The 20,986-nt window shown below is 45.4% G+C and overlaps 1 protein-coding gene across 1 annotated transcript in view; it reads left to right on the top strand.

Moving 5' to 3' along the window:
* The window catches only part of POLR3B (RNA polymerase III subunit B), a 104,062-nt gene extending 84,464 nt beyond the window's left edge, over positions 1–19,598 (top strand). The window contains exons 24-28 of the mRNA XM_059402183.1: positions 6,090–6,193; positions 6,767–6,933; positions 11,853–11,966; positions 13,548–13,721; positions 18,865–19,598. Coding sequence (XP_059258166.1) covers positions 6,090–6,193; positions 6,767–6,933; positions 11,853–11,966; positions 13,548–13,721; positions 18,865–18,994 — 689 coding nt within the window. The 3' untranslated portion in view covers positions 18,995–19,598. The remainder of the gene's footprint in view (positions 1–6,089; positions 6,194–6,766; positions 6,934–11,852; positions 11,967–13,547; positions 13,722–18,864) is intronic.
* The last annotated feature ends 1,388 nt before the right edge of the window (positions 19,599–20,986 follow it).

The raw sequence follows: 20,986 nt of genomic DNA, 5'->3' as shown, positions 1-20,986 counted from the left end.
GGAGCTTCAAAGTCTGCATGTCGTTGGCTCCCTACTTTGCTTGATCCTGCCTGAATGAAAGATTCTAAGTGGGAGGGGAGAAGGGGGCCTGTGGAGCAAACAGTGGGAGCCCCGGGACGAAGGGTAGGATGCCAAGTGACCCTTCAGAATTTTGGTCCAAAAACAAATTCTGGGAACTCTTTAATGTGAGAAATCAGGATTATTTTGTCCACATGGGCCCCTTAATTGTAAGATTTTTTTTTTAAATCTACTTTTTTAAGAACAAATTTTAGTCTCTGGTAGCTAGTTAGTAACCCTCTGACCTTTCAGTAAATACCCAACTAAAGCTTTGAAATTAGGGTGTTTAGTGTTTTATGGCCCAGAATAAAAATCTCCAATTCTGTTTCCAAATAGTGTAGCCTCAACACATTTTATTAAGCTCTTGACACATTCAGCCGTGTGTATTTTGTAAAGTTCCTATGGTTATTGTTTTACAATAGCTGCTTCCAGAAGCATTGTAAGGGTTTCAATTAATCAGCCCTTTGTGTGCTTCAGACTATGCAAATTTATCACATCAAACCATTCAACTGCTCATGGGAAAGCCGTGTAAAAACTGTATTGTCTTCTAGCGCCTCCTCTCATTTAGAGTGATGTTTTAATAAGAAAGCTAATCAAGTTTTCTTATGCATTATTTATCTGTTAACATGTAAGGAAGAGCCGAATTAAAATTATGTCAACCGGGATATGGCAAGAGATGTGATAGATCTGGAAGTGATTCAACGGCAAAACAAAGCTCATATGATTCAACAGTTTTTGTCTCCTCCCCTCCCCCTGGGGATTATTTAAGGTGCTGGTGTGAAAAATAAAAGAAGGTTAATTCAATAACTGGAAAGGCGGGAGAAAGGAGGAGCCACCTGTGTTCGCCTTCACGTTTTTGATGGAGAGATTTACATTTCTGAATATAGAAAGGCTTATCGAGAGGAGGTCACTCAAAGCAAAACACTTCTTCCTTGATACAAACAGCCAAACTGGAAAGCGGCCCCGTTGCTTCCCCTGCTTTCCTCACTTAGCCCCTCTTTCGCCCTAGAAGTCTGCAACCCAGGCCCTGTGGGGAGTAAAGTTAGTCGGGAACCCCATCCTGCTGATGTGAGATGGTCTGAACAGCGAGCTTTTCGGCCGCTCCTTCTGTTCATTAGGCTGGTCTCTGCTTTGCTAGTTTGCTTCCTGCTGAGAGTAATTAGGTTTCTTATATAATAATAATTCCTTGTATTTAGATGCTGCCTTTCTCTAAGGACCTTAAAGTACCTCTCAGACATTAGCTCATCTGTTCTTCTAACACAATTGCCTCATGAGATAGGTGCTAATTATTCCCATTACAAAGACCAAACAACTAAGGCTCACCAGAAAGTGGTGCTTTCGCTTCAATGTCACTTGAATGGCAGAGAGTCAAATTAAGGTCGCCCGATTACTTGGTATCCTGCCTTACTTAGATCTGAGAGTCCGGGGGAGGGGAGGGGGGTGGTGAGTCCTTTGTAGACGGAACCCCCTGAATCCACAAACCTCATTAACACCAGGCGTGGCCAAGTGGTCACTCACTGAACACCCACACTTTTCTTCCACTGTGACCGATAGAGGGAAATCACAGCAGCCTTTCACCCTTCACTAGTGCAGAAACTGTTCAGTTTACAGAATAAACAGCCTTGTCTCCGAGGTAAGCACCTGCAGAAGGTAAAAGTAGATGAGTTAGCCCCCAATTAGTATCATGTCAGGAGAACCTACTCCAATCTGTCTGCCTCATTTAGTGCATTTGAGGGTGGCACGCTGAATGGTATCGGTGTTTTTGTTGTCGATGCTCAGTCGTTTTAATCAGCACAGGACACCTCTCACGTGGAGTTGGGTCCCGAGCCTCTCCCTGCCCCACCTCCAGCAGGTGCTTGTTAAGGGAGGGAAAGGACTGTCCTCACCCAGAAAACAAAGAGGCACCTCATGGATGAGCCTGGGGGCGCTGCACCAATCTGACGGTGGTGATACGGAGAAGGTTAGACCTGCTACATAAAAATTACAACAATTAAAAAGTGAAACAGAGTGTGTTACTCAGATGTGACCAGTTATAGATGAAAACCCTTCTCTTGTCGGCACTCAGCACACTGAAGTTACATCAAAAACAGCTCTTGAATTAAAGATTTCTTTACAGATTTCTTCTGCTCCCATTCCTGTCTTGACAGGGTGTGAGAATGTGTTCGTTTTTCCTTTTTTTTTTTTTTAACCTTCTTTTAATTTTTTTTGTTTGTTTGTTTGAATTAGGATAGTTCCATTACACTAAAACTAGTTAAAAAAAAAAAAAAAAGCCAGAAATGACTGGTGAACAAGTCATTTGCTGTTTATAATTAGAAATACTTTCTAAGAATGATTCATTAGATTAACCGAACTTTTGGTGGGCAAACCTATTCTTAAAATGATTTATGTTATGTTCTGTGAGGGCATGGAAATAGAAATAACAAATTGGCGTTAAGATCCTCCAGTGTCGGGACGCCTGGGTGGCTCAGTTGGTTAAGCAGCTGCCTTCGGCTCAGGTCATGATCCCAGGGTCCTGGGATCGAGTCCCGCATCGGGCTCTCTGCTCAGCAGGGAGCCTGCTTCTCCCTCTGTCTCTGCTTGCCGCTCTGTCTGCCGGTGCTCACTCTCTCTGACAAATAAATAAAATCTTAAAAAAAAAAAAAAAGATCCTCCAGTGTCTAGAGCCTGACACAGAGAGAACTGTGACAGTGGGTCCCCACATGTGCCTTTCCTGCGTGGCTTGGCGGTCAGACTTGGGGCTCTAGACTCCCTAAATTCTTCGCCTTTACAATTTGAAACAAATATTGCTGTTAGTGGAATAATATATTATCTATTGGGTATCTGTGGAAGTATCCTGCTCATTCTGTGTTCTGGTTTGTCTTCTCACCTATTTTCATTTCTTAGAAGGTGTGCAGTGTAGCCTGTGGTCTGATTCCGGGTCGGTCCCTGTGAGTCCTTGACGCGTCTGGGGGCCTGTTCAGCGGGTGTGTTTGCGTTCTGCTGCCAGGAGGTTGTGCTATAAACAATGGGGTGGAGACTCCAGCATGAGCCAGGGGATGAAATTTTATTTTAAAATCTGAAATGCTGTGTAAGCATTTAAGGTATGAATCGGTAATTGTTTCAATAACAGCTTCCATTAGATATGGTTTATTTGTAGTCCGTCCTCTTTTCAAGGGTCCAGGGGAGTGTTAACACACTGGAGCGGGCTGCATATCATTTACATTTTTAAACCAGCATTAAGGGAAAGTGACTGTAACTTTTAAGAGTTCTAAATCTTGGGAGAGATTTTACGCCTCCATCCTTAGAGAAAACTTTTTTAACGTATCACGTGAAAATAAGAAAAGAAACCTTCCTTGGCTTTGATGAAGGCTCTGAATGATTCTGAAACCAAGAAATACGTTTTTTAAAAAAAGAAAAGTCTGGTTCAGAGACCAAGAGCTCTCTTCTCCCCTCCTAATGAATTCCGTAAAATACGAACTTTTTAAAAATCATCTGTCTCATTTGAGATTCAAGATCATCAAATTCTGTCTAAATATTTTGTTTTAACTTCTAAGCTCATTATGGTTTCTTTGTGTTAACTTGTATTAAAATCTGTCAGCTATGACTGGTCTCATAAGCACAGCCAGCGGACCAGAATAAGTTAATTATTTACTTGTGTCACTAGTGCTCTTCATCTAATGAAATGCACAGCTGTGTTAGATCTGCAGTTGGATGTGTAGCTCCCATTGTTCCACGAGTCAGCAGAGGGTAGAAGCCCCAGTGATGGAGAGCCCTCAGTTCTTTCTGCTGTTCTGGCTTTCTGTGTCGATTTCATGGATCTTTTATCATTCACTTTCACACAAAACAAACAACACAGGGCTGTCTGCTATGGGAACCATCTTGGCATATAAAAGGGTTTTCAGAGCCTAAAGTAATTTTAAGTTAGCTAAGATTTAATTTTTGGCTTACAGGTGCCCTTGATTCGGATGTGGCCAAAGCAGTTCCTATAATGGAATGAAAAATTCCCAAAGTTACTTGTCTGTATTTTTAAATACCGTGTCAGAAAGAGGCCGGTAGAATTACTTCCCAAAAAGGAAACTGCTACTACATTTTAATCACATTTCAAGCAAAGTTATTAGAAATTTAGATTTCAGGGGAAGGAGCATTGCTTTCATTTTAATAGCAAAGTTAAATTGGCCTGATTAAATGTGTCAACGGAAACTGAAAATACAAGATGCAAATCCCCTCTCTGCTTACCCTCCCCCCATAGGATTCCTTGCTCCCCCCCACACCACCCCCCCAGCTTCTGTACCTCCTCCTCCTCACTCCCACCTTCTCAAGTTGGGGGGCGGACGCCAGCTTCCCCCTGTGAGCCACAGCCGCTGAAGGGTGCCGAGGTCTTCCTTTGGTTTTGTTTTTAAAGGATCTAACCAAACCCTCCACGTCCTCACCAGCCAAAGTGACATTCTGTCCAGAGCACATCCCAGGACCGGCCTCCACAGGAACTGCCGTTTTTAACATTTTGTTCACTGTTACACAATGTTGTTGTCGGTGCACCTAGATTTACAATTTGATCTCTTTCAGAGACAATTTCCCCAGTAGCCTGAGTGTTTGTCAGATAATTTCAGTGTGGACAAGATGGATTTGGGGAGGGAAGAAAGAAAGGGTCACACACTCGGCTTAATTTAAATTCTGAGACGTCGTAGTTGAATTTGAAATAAACTGAACTGAGTGATTGTTTCTGTGCTTCATGTCGGAAAGCATACGTTCTTTATGGTAAACAGTACAATCGCAACCAAAAAGCCAGTTAAAGCACCTACATGCTCTTGAATTCAACACCACAAATCTAATTACCGTATCCTTGGTAGCCACTAGAAGTCAGAATATCAATAACCAGTACCAAAATAAGCAAATGGCTTTCTTTTTCTTTAGACTTTAGCTCTTGGCGTTTATAACACATCACAAAGATTTTATTTTATTTTAAAACAGTTTGATTTTGTAGAAATCAAACTGAGGAATGCAACCTTTCTGGGAGAGCAGTTTCTTCTCAATAGGTACAGATGGTTGATAACTTTATATACAAGGGAAAAAGAATTTGATCTTAGTAGATATAAAAGGATCTTATTTCTTCATCCAATGCCATTGTACATTAGTTTTCTCCTTTTAAATTATATAAATTGGGGTTAACAGTCTCAATTATGCCCCTGTCCCTCCTACCAAGAAAAAGAAATCAGAGCCATTAAGAACAACTTAAGCGACAAAAACCCCTACAGGTTGAAGTAATATGAAGGGAGTAAGAAAATACAGTTAATTTAAGAGACAGCAGTGTTCATAGAACTGAGAGATTTTTGTTTTGTTCGGTTTCCATCCTTAGAATTCTGCTTCTAATTCTAGTCTTTTCTTTCAAGAACAATTTGACATTTAATTTTCTTGTTCAACTTCACAACTTCCATCAAAGATCACTTTTCTAATGTCTTGTCAGCCATAGGAATTAGAATTTCTTGAGGCCGTTTAGGCCCAGCCAGGGAAGCCCCGGGCAAAAGCCAGCCCGCCAGCCAGTGCTCTGGTCGCCGTATTAGCACACCAGCCACCCACGAAGACTTATTGTCACAGCTGTTTCAAACCACAGCAGAAGCATACCTGTCATTCAGGTAGTTCTGTGCTTGATTGATGGAAGAGTCGGAGCCCTCTGACTTGGGTACAGTAGGTAGCAGATCCCAGAGGAGCAAAACTGCCGCGGCCTAGAAGCTTCAAGGTTGGTGGCGGGGCCGGGACCCCTGTGAAGGTGCTGCTCTTGGGTCCCCGTGGCAGGAGAGGTTGGGGGAACAGTCAGCACCATCGTGCTTCATGCCCACAGGCCGGTCACAGGCCGGTCACAGGCCGCGATGCCTCTCTGCGGGGACAGCTGTTCTCAAATGGTTGCTCTGGCGGCAGGATCATTGGAAATTACTTTTGTTACTCGGTAGAGACTGGAGAAGGACACTGAGAGAGCCGGGGGCAGATCCCAACTGAGTCCTGTGGTCGTCTCTTCTGTCGGCACGCTGTACATGACATGGGGTCTTCTCTTCCCCCAGGTGTTTGTGGTTTGATCGTCCCTCAGGAAGACATGCCCTTTTGTGACTCTGGCATCTGTCCGGACATCATAATGAACCCGCACGGCTTCCCATCGCGAATGACGGTCAGTACGTTTTTCATAGGTACTGCTTGTGAGGAAGAAAGTGGGCAGTGAGTTTGTAGGTGGTGCTGGCCCCGGGACCCTGGAATTTATTTTCAGAAAGATCCCTTGACCCTCTTCCCAGCCCCCAACAGTGCTAAGTTACTCTCCCGTGTGGAGGGAGTGTGGAGCAGGTCTGCTGTTCCCTTCGAGAGCAGTCTTCTGAAGGAGGAACATACCCCTCGGCAAAAAGAACCCCTTGAATTGACCCCCACGTATCTCCAGTCCCGTGGCATGGCATCCTGGCTCCACTGCTTAGCAGCTGTACAACTTGGGAAAGCTGCTTAACCTGTCTGTCCCTGAGTTCCCCCGTGCATAGCATGCATCCCATGGGGCTTTAGGGGCCGGAACTTGGACCCCATGTGTTAAGCTTTGCCAAGGGCCACGTAGTAAGAGAGCGATAAATATTTGCTGCTATTAGTCTGCCTCGCTTATTAATAATCGTCATCTTGGTCTTTGCGGGGAGTAGGCTCTACCTAACTAAACAGACTTCCCGGACCATGAGGAGGTGCTGACTTGGGTTGTTCCATCCCACAGGTGGGGAAGCTGATTGAGCTGCTGGCGGGCAAGGCCGGCGTGTTGGACGGCAGGTTCCACTACGGCACTGCGTTTGGAGGCAGCAAGGTGAAGGACGTGTGTGAAGACCTCGTTCGCCATGGCTATAACTACTTGGGGAAAGACTATGTTACATCTGGTATCACAGGGTGAGTACGTTGGTAGACATTTTAACGAAAAAGTGTGATTTTATTAGAATAAGTGGCAAGAGTCCTTAAAGCATACTGTAAGATGAGCTGTTCTCTTATAAGAAATCAGGCAGAAGAAAGTCTAACTTTGGAACTGTTAGCTTCTGCTGTAGTGGCCGTCATGTTGGCCTCCATGAGTCTATCAAATCAACACATCGCACACTTTAAACTTGCTCAGTTATATGTCAGTTATATCTCAATAAAACTGGGAGGGAAAGGAAATCCAGATTCACAGAACTGGTAAATTAAGGAGTGGTGTTTTACTGGTGAGGCTGTTATTTAAAAAGGAAACAAGGTAACTTACCAAGGTAAGGATTCTGTGCAACTTTGATTGTATATAATGCAAAATCCCATCACCCTTGAACTTGCTCTGTATTAAGAGGATGAATGTCAGACAGTTCATGCTCTGATGGCCTGAGAGGCCTGACGTGTGTGTACTCGTTCCTTACGTGTGAGATGGCGAGCAAGACGGACAGGGTCCCTGAGCTGTGCAGCTGACCAGTGAATTTTGTTGCTAGACTTACTACAAAATGAGACAAAAAATAACTTCTCAGCAGGTCCTACCGTGACTCCTTAACTTGAAACTACAACTCCATGTTATCCATTTCCTACCTTATTTTTCTCTGTAGCGTTTATCCTTCTCAAATACCCGGAGTAATAATGCTGTCTAATACTGTATCTGTCTCCTCCCTGAGAGCAGGGTCCGTCTGTCTTGTTGACTGTTTTATTTCCAGTATCTGTGCACACAGGCACTCCATAAATATTTATTCAGTGAAGGAATGAGAACAGATTGGTACAAATAGCTCTCACTGAAATGAAGGCAAAGAATGGGTTAGGACACCTCTGTGAGGTGGTGGGTGTTTCAGTGGTGATAGGAAGGGTGAGAAGAATAGACCGTTTGAAGACTGATACAGAGGAGAGGCTGGGTTTGACACCTTCCAAGGGATAGACCTCAGTTCACCTGAGGTGAGGCTGCAGAAGGAAAGAAGGTTCTCACAGGCAGAATGTTGGCTCCTCTCTCCTCTCCGGGGAGAACCGGAGATCCCTGAAATTCTCGGAAATGACAGGCTTTTGAAACTTGACTCACACGTGGTTTTAAAGGATCAAATCAGTTGCTTAAGTTAAGACGCACATTGTATTTTGTTCCAGATAAAACTCTGGGACGTGGTGTTTCTACTGTTTTACTGAGGCTTCACTTGTACTCAAGCAGTACTGGGCGTGGACCCAGGGCTTGATTTGGTGCTGCAGACTATAGTGATGGGATTAAAATGGTCAGAATTGGTATCTTTTAAAAAATACTGGGTGCTGGCTTCTCCAACGAAGACATACAAATGGCTATCAGACGCATGAAAAGATGTTCATCATCACTAGCCATCAGGGAGATTCAAATCAAAACCGCTTTGAGATACCATCTTATACCAGTTAGAATGGGCAAATTTAACAAGACAGGAAACATTGTGTATTGGAGAGGATGTGGAGAAAGGGGAACCCTCTTACACTGTTGGTGGGAATGCAAGTTGGTGCAACCACTTTGGAGAACAGTGTGGAGATTCTTTAAGGAATTAAAAATAGAGCTTCCCTATGACCCTGCAATCGCACGACTGGGTTTTTACCCCAAAGATACAGATGTAGTGAAAAGAAGGGCCATCTGTACCCCAATGTTCATGGCAGCAATGGCCACGGTCGCCAAACTGTGGAAAGAACCAAGATGCCCTTCAACAGACAAATGGATAAGGAAGTTGTGGTCCATATACACTATGGAGTATTGTGCCTCCATCAGAAAGGATGAATACCCAGCTTTTCTATCGACATGGATGGGACTGGAGGAGATTCTGCTGAGTGAAATAAGCCAAGCAGAGAAAGTCAATTATCATAGGGTTTTCACTTATTTGTGGAGCATAACAAATAACACGGAAGACATGGGGAGATGGAGAGGAGAAGGGAGTTGAGGGAAATTGGCGGCGGGGGGGGAGATGAACCCATGAGAGACTATGGGCTCTGAAAAACAATCAGGGTTTTGAAGGGGCGGGAGGTAGGGTGGGGTGGGAAGTTGGGTGAACCTGGTGGTGGGTATTAAGGAGGGCACGAATTGCACGGAGCACTGGGTGTGGTGCATAAATGATGAAATCTGGTACACTGAAAAGAAATTTAAAAAATTAAAAATTAAAAAAAAATAGGGATGGGATGCTTGAGTGGCTCAGTCTGTTAAGCATCTGCCTTCGGTTCAGGTCATGATCCCAGGGTCCTGAGACCGAGCCCTGCATTGGGCTCTCTGCTTAGCAGGGAGCCCGCTTCCCTTCCTCTTCCTCTGCCTGCCCTTCTGCCTCCTTGGGCCTTTCTCTCTCTCTCTCTCTCTCTCAGATAAATAAAATCTTTAAAATAAATAAAATGATCTATCCAAACCATGATAACATAGATTTCCATAGAGGTATCACACCTGAGATGTTCTAGAAACTCACATTACAGGAAGAGAGTAATGGTCTGTTTCAAAAGCGACTCACTGAAGTAGCCGAGGTCCACTTCAAAAATTACGGTTGTCGTGGCGAAACTGATAGTCTCGGTCTTCCCTCTGCACCCAGAAATGATGCAGAAGTTGACCAGAAGACCCCTGGGGATAAAAATATATGTTTATAAAAAATTAAAAATTTAAAATTTAAAAAAAAAAGTTGACCAGAAGATGTGCAGAACCAGTGAATGGATTTGGCTGGCCTTCTGAATGTAATTTCACTGAAAGATTTGAACGAACGGGTCATGCTCTGCTTCCCGCAGATAGCTTCGCATTCTGTCTCCACCCCCTTCCTCGGTGCCTGCTGCTGTTCTCACACCTTTGCCAATGATCTCAGTGGCAGAGTTTGAGAAACCTGAGTTTAGCTTGTCAGCTGAAAGTTTCCCAGAGGGCTTGCCAACACATTCACCTACCAGCTTCACAAACCCGTGCCAAATTCTTGAGTATAACTAGGAGTGAAAATGGCACGTGGCTGTCTTCAGTGGTCGAAGGGATGGCATTAGGGGGCAGAGTTCCCTAGATTGTACCAGGAGCAGCCATACTGAGAAGGATTGGAATCCTCGATGATCAGAGCTGGGAAGAACCTTGGTCTGACCTTCTTGTTGTACAACTAGGAAAACTGGGATAAAAAGGTCACATAATGACTGCGTGACAGAGCTGGGACAGGACCCGTGTCTCCCAACACCCCGTCCATTGTGCCTTGCACTCCGCTCTGTGTCTTCCATGAATCTGGCTGTCTGTAAGCCAGCACAGTGGCTTGAAGGCCGCAAGCTCCTGTGCGGGTGTTGCTAGCGTAGTATAAGATGAGGCAGGCAAGCAGGGACCAAGTGCTTCTGTGCACCTCTGCTGTGTTGCTCCCTGCCTTTGCTCCCAACACTCGTGCTTCATGCCGTGGCCCAAACACACTGCGTGTGAGCCAGGGAGGGCCCTGGATTCCCTGCACTGCTCACCAGCTCTGATTAACATCCCTGACCTGCTGGGCCTATTCCTTCCTCTTAAATAAAAGAGGCAGGATGGTGTGTCCCTCCCTGGATGGTTTATGGACTAAATGGCACAGGGCAGATTCCTCCTTACTTTTGAGGATTTTCCAGGGCAGGTAGATTTTTTTTTTTTAATTTATTTATTTGACAGAGAGAAATCACAAGTAGATGGAGAGGCAGGCAGAGAGAGAGAGAGAGGGAAGCAGGCTCCCTGCTGAGCAGAGAGCCCGATGCGGGACTCGATCCCAGGACCCTGAGATCATGACCTGAGCCGAAGGCAGCGGCTTAACCCACTGAGCCACCCAGGCGCCCCAATAGGTAGATTGTTTTAGAGGCATGAATTCCCTGCCCGCTGTTGCTCTAGACTAAAGGAGAAAGGTTTCTTCTGTCAAAGCTGTGAAATAGTCCCTGTCTTTTACAATTCTTACTACAGTTTTTGGTTCATTGAGTCCGCTGTGTTTTAACAGACCTATACGAGCACCAGTCAGAGCCAGGCAGGGTCGCTAGTGCTGGAGACAAAATGCTTACCCTGAGGAGTTTGCTTCCACTGGGCAATAATCAGGGAAATAATAACTGTGTGTTAAAATATCAAGTGGTGGCAAGTGCTCTGAAGAAAATAAGACAAAGATGAGAGCTGAGACAGCGTGGGGGCTCGGTGATGGGGGGATGAGAGAGAACTCATCTCACAGGGAGGTCTGTGAGGAGGTGAAATGTTTGATAGCCGTGTGAATACCTGGTGGAAGAATATTTTAAAAAACAGGAAGTGCAAAGGCCCTGAGGCAGACAGGCTTGCTCCATTTGAGGAGCAATGAAGAGACTGGTGTTACTGGAGTATAATGAGCAGTGGGGCAAGGGAACAGGGCATGAGTCACAGCTGGGCAGGAACCAGACTACGCGAGACCTTATGGCTGTGATAAAAATTTGGGTGACACAGATTGTGAGTGTGGTAGGAAACCTTTGGGAATTTAGAGCAGAAGACCCTGCTATGATTTACATTTTAGAAGGAATCGCTCTGGTTTGTCCTGTGAAAGACAGGGCTAGGAGCGGAAGCAGGGAGAGCAGCCAGAAGAGAGTCTGCAGGGCTCCAGGTGAGAAAGGACAGCGGCCTGACTAGGGCGGGAGCCGTGAAGGAAGGACCATTCTGCACATACATTCTCACCACCTATCTAAGTTTTTATTTCTTAAGTAAACAGGGTGTCTTCTAGCGTATCAGTGGTGTTTTTCTGTTTTCAGATGTAGCCTTTCTATTCAGTGACCAAAAATCCTTCTCTCTCATTCATTCATAAGCCTGTTCTGAAACAAACAAGGCCCTGCCAGGGAGGGGTCCTAGAGAAGGCTGTCTCTTGTTAGCCCAAACCTGGTTTCTTAGCTCAAAACTCTGACCTTTCTTTCAGCGAGCCCTTGGAAGCCTACATCTATTTTGGCCCCGTGTATTATCAGAAACTGAAGCACATGGTGCTGGATAAGATGCACGCCCGGGCCCGGGGACCACGAGCTGTTCTTACTAGGTAAGAGAAAAGCATTTATAGAAAGAATTTCGAATGCATTCCAGTCTACCTTGCATCCCCCAGATACAGCAATAAGCAGACTCAGCAAAGTTTCCGTTTCTCTGAGATGTCAAAATTTGAAGTGTTAGGCATTGACAAAAATCCTTTATGTCTGGCTAGCATGAAACAGTAGCAACCAATTAAAAATCATTCCACAGGCACAGGAGGCCCGTCCCAAGTCTTGCCCATGGTCACCTGACTACTGTTTACGAATGCGGGCTCATTCAAAAAGGGTCATATGTCAGAACGTAGACACACGTCCCCACCACATATGTACACGTGGGTACATCTTCGTGCTCCCGGGTGTACACAGAAAACACATGCATACATTATTTGGGAACCCAAGCACAGCTGTCATTTTCTAAAACTTCTGTTATTGGAGCAGAAGGCACCCGCACCTGCACGCACATCTGAATAAACTCCGGGAGGTCCACGCGGGCCGCATTGACCAGGGTGTTCTCAGCTCCAAGCCCAGTGTCTACATGTTGATGAATGCGTGGGTATAATTGTTGGAAAGGGAATGACAAATGCTAAGTGTCATGTGTTCTTATTACTATATTTTTCAGTTGGAGAAGAATAGTTCAGGATAGTCGTTCTCAACTACTAGCAGTTTTGTCTTCCAGGGGACATTTGACAATGTCCAAAGGCATCTTGGGATGTCACAGCTTGGGGGGGTGGAGAGGGGGTTACTGCCATCTGGTGGGTGGAGGCCAGGAATGCTGCTGAAGACCCTACAGGGCACCGGGCAGCCCCCACTGCAGAGAATTACCCAGCTCAGTGGGGGCTTTGTGCCAAGGTTGGGGAACATGGGCCTCGGAGCCAGACAGACACAGATGTGAGCTCCCCTCCACCTCGTGGCTTACCGTGAGCCTTGGACAGATCACTTAGCTTCTTGCGGCTTTGGTTTTGTAAGACATGAAGTGGCAACAATAATGCCCACTTCACAGCATTCTGGGGAATCTCCAGTGTTCAAATACAGAACGTGTATAGTGCCGATCCCTGGGGGATGCTCCAGAAATAGTCCGTTGATCCTGGCTCAGATGTTCCGGTACAGGGGAAGGGTAGGTATGAAGTGGCAGGCATCCCAGTTTACTTTTTTTAAAACCAAGGGAGAGGTGTAGATGACTCAGTCCCGTGACCACTTAAAACTGAGCACACACACGTGCCTGTTGAAATGGTAGACATACATGTGCTCCAAACTGCAGAAGAGGGAAGAGAAGTCAAGATCCTCAAGGCACTGGTGAGCCCAGCAGTGAGACCCTACTGGGGTTAGGTTTGAGGGGAAGGATTTATTGTTACATCAGGTAATAGTAATCATTTATTATTACCACTTAATAACAGGAGCAACAAGTAGGGAGGCTCTTTGGGAGCCTTAAATTTTACAATTTACAAATGCAGCCCAGGGGCAGGCTGGGTGGCCTGGCTCCAGGTCCCTGACCAGTAAGTGATTTGAATCCAGCCCTGTGTTCATAGCCAGCACGGGATGCTGCCCCTTTGTCGGTTTAATCTAGTAACAACACATTTGTCGGATTTGTTTCAAAGGCAGCCCACGGAGGGTCGATCTCGTGATGGCGGTTTGCGTCTTGGAGAAATGGAACGTGACTGCTTAATCGGTTACGGAGCCAGCATGCTTTTACTGGAGAGACTAATGATTTCAAGTGATGCCTTTGAGGTTGATGTCTGTGGGCAGTGTGGACTTCTGGGGTATTCTGGCTGGTAAGTGGATACCATATGTCTCTCATACACACACCTTGCCTCTTAAATCATAGCCCACGAGGTGACCCTGGATCATACCCACATACTCTCCAGCCTTCGCCATCCACACATTCCTGGAAATGGGGATTTTCTGTATACCCGTTTAGTTCATCTGCCTAATGTTCTGCTTTCTACACCACTGGAGTTTAAATACCCAAGGAGCATGGACTTTTTCTTTTTCATATTATCTCAAACACCTTTTATTTCTGTTCACCTTTGAAAAATTCCTAGTGAATTCATTATTAGGTATGAGAAGTAGAGCGTTTTGTAACTAGAAACTTTTTTTTTCAACCTCAATAATAATCAAAGAAATACAAAGTTATTTTTTTTTTGACAGACTTAATCTCAAATGAGGTCTGATTTTTTTTTTATTATGTCCAATTAGCTAACATACAGTACATCATTAGTAACTAGAAACCTTTTTGAAAACATTGGGTTGAATGCCGTTATTTAACCTCAAATCCCAAGAGCTTTGTATGCTGCCACAGGACATATAGGAAGTTGGTGCAGATCTAGGACGAGGACCTGGTATCCTGACCCCTTACCTGTGCTCTGTCTGCACAGCAAGCGGCTTTACACTCCGACTGTGAATTGCATCATAGTGGAGACAAGGTCTGTCCCAGTCATTCACTCAACAAACAATTTCTAAGAATCTGCTAAGTGCCAGACACTGTTCTAGGCTCCAGAATACAGTGGAGAACAAGGCAGATGAATGGATGCTCACAGGGCTCTTCTCTTCTAGGTCATTCTAACTACATTTGCCTTGTTTTCCCCCTGCTTCTCTGCTTGGGACCTGGTAGATACTTAGTAACAGATAATTGCCAGATGACACTAACCCTGTGTATGGATGATTACTAGTAGGTAAATTGTGTAAGTCATAAAGCTTACAATTTCTGTGGGGAGTTCAGTACACAAAGGCCAGCCTAAAAGGTAAAGCTCCATATTTGTTGGTTTGGTTTGTGGGGGAGGAGCACCTCTCCTTGTGAGCATTCCAGCCTACCACCAAGGAAGGGCTCCTCTGCTGAGGGTCATCATTTCTGGGGCCCTGACTTACCCTGGAGGCAGGAGGGCCTGTAGCTGGCCAGGCGCCACTTACTTTCTACAGGAGATGAGGTCTAACAAGGTCTGAAGCAGGGGCCGCAGGGACAGGAAATAGCCTTTACTCCCTGGTCACCCTTCCCCTGCACTCCCAGCCCCCTTCCCCTAGGGAGGCACCATCCCCCGGAGGATGGAATTAGGTGCAGATGAGCTACCCTTGCGAGAATTTGAGGGCTGCCTGAGCCACTTTTTCCCCACTGCGTCTCTCCTCAAAGCCTCCTTCCAGTGAGAGTCCCAGCTCCCTGTCGTCCTAAGTCTCCAGTTCCTTGGTTGAATAAAGCAGATCAAGAAAGTAAGTGGGCATCTTAGAATAGAGTGTATACCTTGCTTGATATATAACAAAGCCTTTGAGCCCATGACTTTATGGGTTTAAGTGTAGAAAAGGTGATGAGATTTGGCTGTGAAGAAGTCCTTTCATTTAAAAAGAAAGACGAGGGGCGCCTGGGTGGCTCAATAGGTTGAGCCTCTGCCTTCGGCTTGGGTCATGATCTCAGGGTCCTGGGATTGAGCCCCGCAAGGGGCTCTCTGCTCAGTGGGGAGCCTGCTTCCCCTTCTCTCCCTGCCCGCCTCTGCCTACTTGTGATCTCTCTGTCAAATAAATAAATAAAATCTTTAAAACAATAATAATAATAATAAAAACAAAGATGAGAGGTGGCCATTCGCAGTGCCTTTCTTTCATAAGGTTGCGGAGGTGGGTGACGTAATTCTAAGCATTAGCCTGGCTTTCTTATGTCAGGGACCGGGCTGGGGGTTTCAATTCAGAGATGTCTGTTCGCCTTTTGAAATGCATATTGATTTTACCCTTTATTGTCCTGGCTGTGTCACACAGCAACCACGCAACTGTAAGAGGAAGGTGCCTGGGACCAGTGCCACTGTGCCTGCATCTTCAAATTTGGCACAAGGATTTTTAAGTCATTTACTTTGAAAAGACGATACAGAAGAGTCATTTTATTAAAAATAGGGATGATGAAACTTAAAATGGATTTCCTTTTCTTCTCCATCTCCCCTGCATTTTCTGCTGTGCCTCCCCCAAAAGAGAGAGATGGAAAGCAGTAGACCAGATTCACTCACGGACTTTGAAAATGTTCCCCTCTGTTTTGCTGAATATTCAGGGGAACCAATGAAAGCAGTAATCGATCTCAATATGATTGTTACATTCATAGCTTTTTCCTACTTCATTTCTGTCTCATTTAGAGATCGTGTGATGGCAGTACCTGATTTTGAAGCTTGTGTGTTCTGTGTGTATTGTGTTTGAAATCCTTTGAAAGAGGGCTAAATCAGGTTACATGGTTTAAGGATCTTTACTGTAATTAAACCGACCTGGCTGTACTGTGTCTGGTTTTGAGTGGCCTGCTCATACCCTTGTTGCCAACAGAAAAAAATCCTAATCCAGCCTGGTAGTCTAGCAGTCTCCTTGTGCGGCTCTCGGTAGAGGAGCATAATGATGCGGTCCTTTGCCATCATTACCTGGGCGTGTGCGCCGGGCCGTGTGGGAGGGAGCACAGGCGTGTGTGGGAGGAAGTGGCTCTTTAATGAACAGCACAATGGAGGCTGAGTAATTAGAGCAGTTCAGAACCTTGAAACTGGCCTTTTGTCAGTGATTTGCACATTAGTAAGGCATTGCTATGGGGATGTTTACAGCAAGACTGTTGTTGTGCAGGAGACATGAAGGGCATAGGTCACAAAAGAGAGGTCCGGAAGGAAAACTGCAGAGAAAAGAAGATCCCTATTAAGATAATTAGCTCATAGAGAACATTTTACTGGACAGTCATTTCTCATGTAAAGCCACAGCTGCCTCCTTTTGCTGCCTTTGCCCTAAAAAGTCAGTTTATTTTATTGTTGTTGGGTCAAGTTTCTTTTGAAATCATTCAGACATAGGGTGAGATAATGTAATAGCTCATCATTTATATGTGTGTTATATATGCATACATATTTATATATGTATGCATGTATAATAATGTGTTGGAACATTTTAAATGGTCGAGAAATGTTTAATAATAGAGAAGGTCAGTGGGCTTTCTGGATTGTGAAACCTTCAATAAGCTTGGATTAAAGTCACAGAATAACATAGAATCAGCAAGAAGTTGCTTCCGGTAAAACCATTCTCCAATTTAATTAAAGCACAAACATGATTCCTGAATAAATTAGGTGAACCAAGCACATTAAAAACATAGTTCTTAAATGATAATGCTTTAGCGAGGTCTTGAGGTACAGTCTTCCAGGAAGAAGTCCTTTACCATGTGGCTAGGACTGTGATTGTTGATGGGATCGAGCACTGCCCGTGTGTCCTCGGCTCCTGCAGGCCACCCGTCGTGGGGACCACCACACCGCGCCTGCAGGGCTGTGCCGGCTCCTCTTTTCCCCGTTCCCTTCTCGGGACATTCACGTCTATAGTGTCATTCACCACCGCGCTCAAACTCTTAGTGCTTTTCTTTTCTAAAATAACAAAGGCTTGATTTTGCTGATTTCAAAAATGATCCCTGCACTTTTATAAAGTATTCAAAGTTATTTAAAAGAAAAAAAAAGAAAAATATAAATCATCACATTAATTCCCATCACCCAGAGGTGACCACTGTTCACATTTTAGTGACTCTTTTCGAGACATCTGTTTGCCCAGTACTTAGTTATGTAACATAACCTCCCCCCACCCCCAGGTTGTTTTTTCTTTCTTTAATAATGAACTCTTTGAAATTCTGGTAATAGCAGCAAAATGGAAATACATATTCACACACAAAAAAATCTCATTATATATGACTTTGGGGGCTTCATATATTTTACGGGAACCCATCTGAGGACCTCCTGGGGCCAGGCCATTAAGCAAACTTCTTTTTTCACTCCACAGTGTGTCTCAGACACCTTATTTCAATAAATACAGGTCTACATCATCACGTTTAGTGGCTGCACAGCATTCTTCTGCATAAACATCTTATCATCACAGGACCAGTTCCCTCCTGGCTCTCAGCAGTCTCCCGCTTTGTGCTGTTCTAAACAGTGTGAACATTCTCTTACACTCATCTTTGCCACTTTTGTCACACATTCGTGCACATTTACGCTGTTACACATGCTGTCTTACTGCCCTCCACACTGGCCTTCCCCTCTGGTTCCCCACTCGGCTTGGAACTTTCTAAGCCCCGGTTGGTGTTCCTCTTGAACTCCTTCACCCCCGCTGTTTTAGTTTTCCACCCAAGGCTCAGCTGCCCCAGGTTCTTGAGGTATAGAGTGAGGTCCTGTTTGGGTCTGAAACCTGGGAGGACTGTTTACTTCCTCCCCGGGGACTCTTCATGAGTTGTGGACACTGATGAAGACCTAGGTTTGCTCTTCCTGAAAGAAGAGAAAAGAACATCCTAATTGGAATAGTAGACGTATTGGTTAGGAGCATGGGATATTGTAGGAACTAAATGACAATATATGCACACCAGGGGAACATGTTGTAAGTACAGTGGCTTCTCCTACTTGTAGAAATCGCCAAGCTTGAAGAGCACTGGAAAAATAAATAGCATTTGGTTGGCCACCATGTTCTCTGTGAAAGTCCTGTGTGTCCCCCATCCCACTTCCGGTGTCTCAGTGACAGACCAACTTGTAATTGTTGAACGTCTTACCTTGAACAGTATAGTATAATAGATTTCTCTCAGATACATGGAGAGGAATCGATTATACAAATTTTCGACATTGAGAAAATCTAAATCTGAGTAACTTGGAGTTGGCTCAGATTTCTGGGCCTCAGTCAGGTGTTTTGCATTTTCAAGAGGTCTAGAAAATGGGAGTAAGTAGTTAAAACTGTGTGCTTTTAAACCTGCAGGAGCGATAGTTGTTTTGCTTTTTCCTTTGCCTCCCTTGGATGCTGCTTTTTGGGGGGGTGGGCGGTGGGGGGCACATATGTCCATGTTTAATAGCGAGACTGGACGCTGACAGATGGAATGGAACGGGTAGGATGGTGGTAGGAGCCGCGCGGAGGCCTTGTTTTCCGAGCGATCATCCCTCTGACACGTGCCGACTTGGGTTTCAGGTGCCATTACTGCAAGTCTTCCTGCCATGTGTCCTCCCTCCGCATCCCGTACGCCTGCAAGCTGCTCTTCCAGGAGCTGCAGTCCATGAACATCATCCCCCGCTTAAAACTGTCCAAATACAATGAGTAAAGACGGAAAAGGTCAGCATTTATAGAGAACCACTGAGAGGTCAACACGGTGGAAAACGGGGGATTGAGGACCCCGTCTGCTTCTGTGACTGATTCCCTCGATGGCTCCCCTCAAGAAAGAAAGATGGAGAGGCTTTCTTGCCCTGCGGACGGACGGCGCAGCCTTGAGCCATGAGCCTTGGGCTCTGGGAGACATGCCACCCACACGGACCAGGAGGCAGTCTCCTGTTTCTGGGCTGAATGTGCTTCACAAATGGACATGACTTAAAAGAGAAGCAAACTTTTACTTCTGTTCTGGTATCTTGAAATCTACTCATGAGAAAGATCTTCCTCCTTTAAAAGACATCTGGTGTTCAGTTCCCCCATGGTGCCTTCCCCGCTAACAAAACACCAAGACTCTTCGGACGCCTGAAGGGTATGAAGAGTCTCTTTGAATGGTTGGTGTGGCCTGTGGCCCTTGTGGAGGTGGCTGACGGGAGCAGGGCGTGAAGGGAGAGAGCCGTGGGAAGCCGAGAGCAGGAGAGCAGCGGATGAAGGGATGCCTTTCCCACCCGGTACTGTGAGATACAATAAATCCCTCCCATCCTAAGCAGGTTTACCAAGGATGTCCTCGTTTCTTATGGACTTGGTTGCTTCTCTTTGGAACCTCCACAGGCAGGCCATGCAGTAAGACTTGTTGAACATCTGAAAATAATTCCATGGTGCTTTGTGATTTTTTGTTTGTTTGTTTTGGTCCCTTCCATTCCTGCCAGGATGTTAGCTATGCATTTTCTTTTTAATCTGATGACCTTCTTCACTTTTAACTCTAATTTGTTCTTAATTGCTCTACCCTAAAGGCAGAGAATGACTTGTATTAAGGATTGTCTGTAAAGTAAGTCAGAAGAGCTTGGAGTAATGGTCTAAGGCTACAGTTCCAGCGTGTCACGTTGACGTGTTTCACAGAACATCAGTAGGTATCAGACGCCAACGAGAAGCAAACTCTAGTATCGAATAAGATTTAGAAACTGGATGTAACCAAGGTAAACGTACCAGGAACTTTTTCAAAGCCTTTATTTACCAGGCTCCTACCCTGAGACTTCTCCCAAAGAGGGATATCAGGGAGCCAGGCTAGTCATTGCCTTGAGAACTCAACCTCGACATCATTTCATTTACTTCACAATAAAAAGCTCTAATTCAGAAGTAAAAGTCTAGGCACTTAACAGGAAAAGCAGAAGGAATGAGGGACATAGCATAGGTGAACGGGCCTTCCTCGTTCATCACCACATGTCTCCGTTCATTTCAGGGGCTCAAAAGCTGTTAAAGAGGCAGAGGGGTTTAAATGCTGGATCAATTGGCTTTGCCGATTGTTCCTTCCTTTCTAGTTCTTAAAATTGATGGTGCCTTAGGACACTTGGGTGGCTCAGTTCGTTGAGCGTGCAACTCTGGATTTGGGCTCTGGTCATGTTCTCGGTCGTAGGATCGAGCCCCGTGTCAGGCTCCATGCTGGGCGGGGAGTCTGCTCAAGATCCTCATTCTTCCTCTCCCTCTGCCCCTTCCCTCCACCCCTCCTTCCCCCCACTTCACCACCACCCCCTTTCGTGCACTTGCTCTTGCTCTCCCTTAAAAAAAAAAAAAAATTGATGGGCCTAAGGATTGCACTACTGGACACTGTTCTGCACCACATGGACTATTCAAGAGGTTTTGGCTATTTCCCATCCCAGGACAACCCCACCGACCCACTTTGCTGGGGGAGGGGGACGGCCGGTGCACACCTGGAGGGCCGGAGTGGGAAGAAGCTATGAGGCCTGCCACGTTGATCATTCTGTACCTGCTCTGTACTGAGGATAGAAAGAGAGCAGGACAGGGTCCCCACCCAGAGCTCCTAACCCAGTGAAGGAGCCGACAGTCAGGGCTAGGAATTCAGCCCGGTGAGGCTGAGGGAGCTCCTGAGGCACAGGTCACCTGTGCTACAGAGACGTGGAAACACTTCATAAATGGGAATATTCCCTTTCTC

This window comes from Mustela nigripes, chromosome 6, assembly GCF_022355385.1.
Source record: "Mustela nigripes isolate SB6536 chromosome 6, MUSNIG.SB6536, whole genome shotgun sequence".
Lineage (NCBI taxonomy): Eukaryota > Metazoa > Chordata > Mammalia > Carnivora > Mustelidae > Mustela > Mustela nigripes.
Note: the sequence above shows the minus strand (reverse complement) of the source record. Positions and strands in the feature narration are given on the sequence as shown.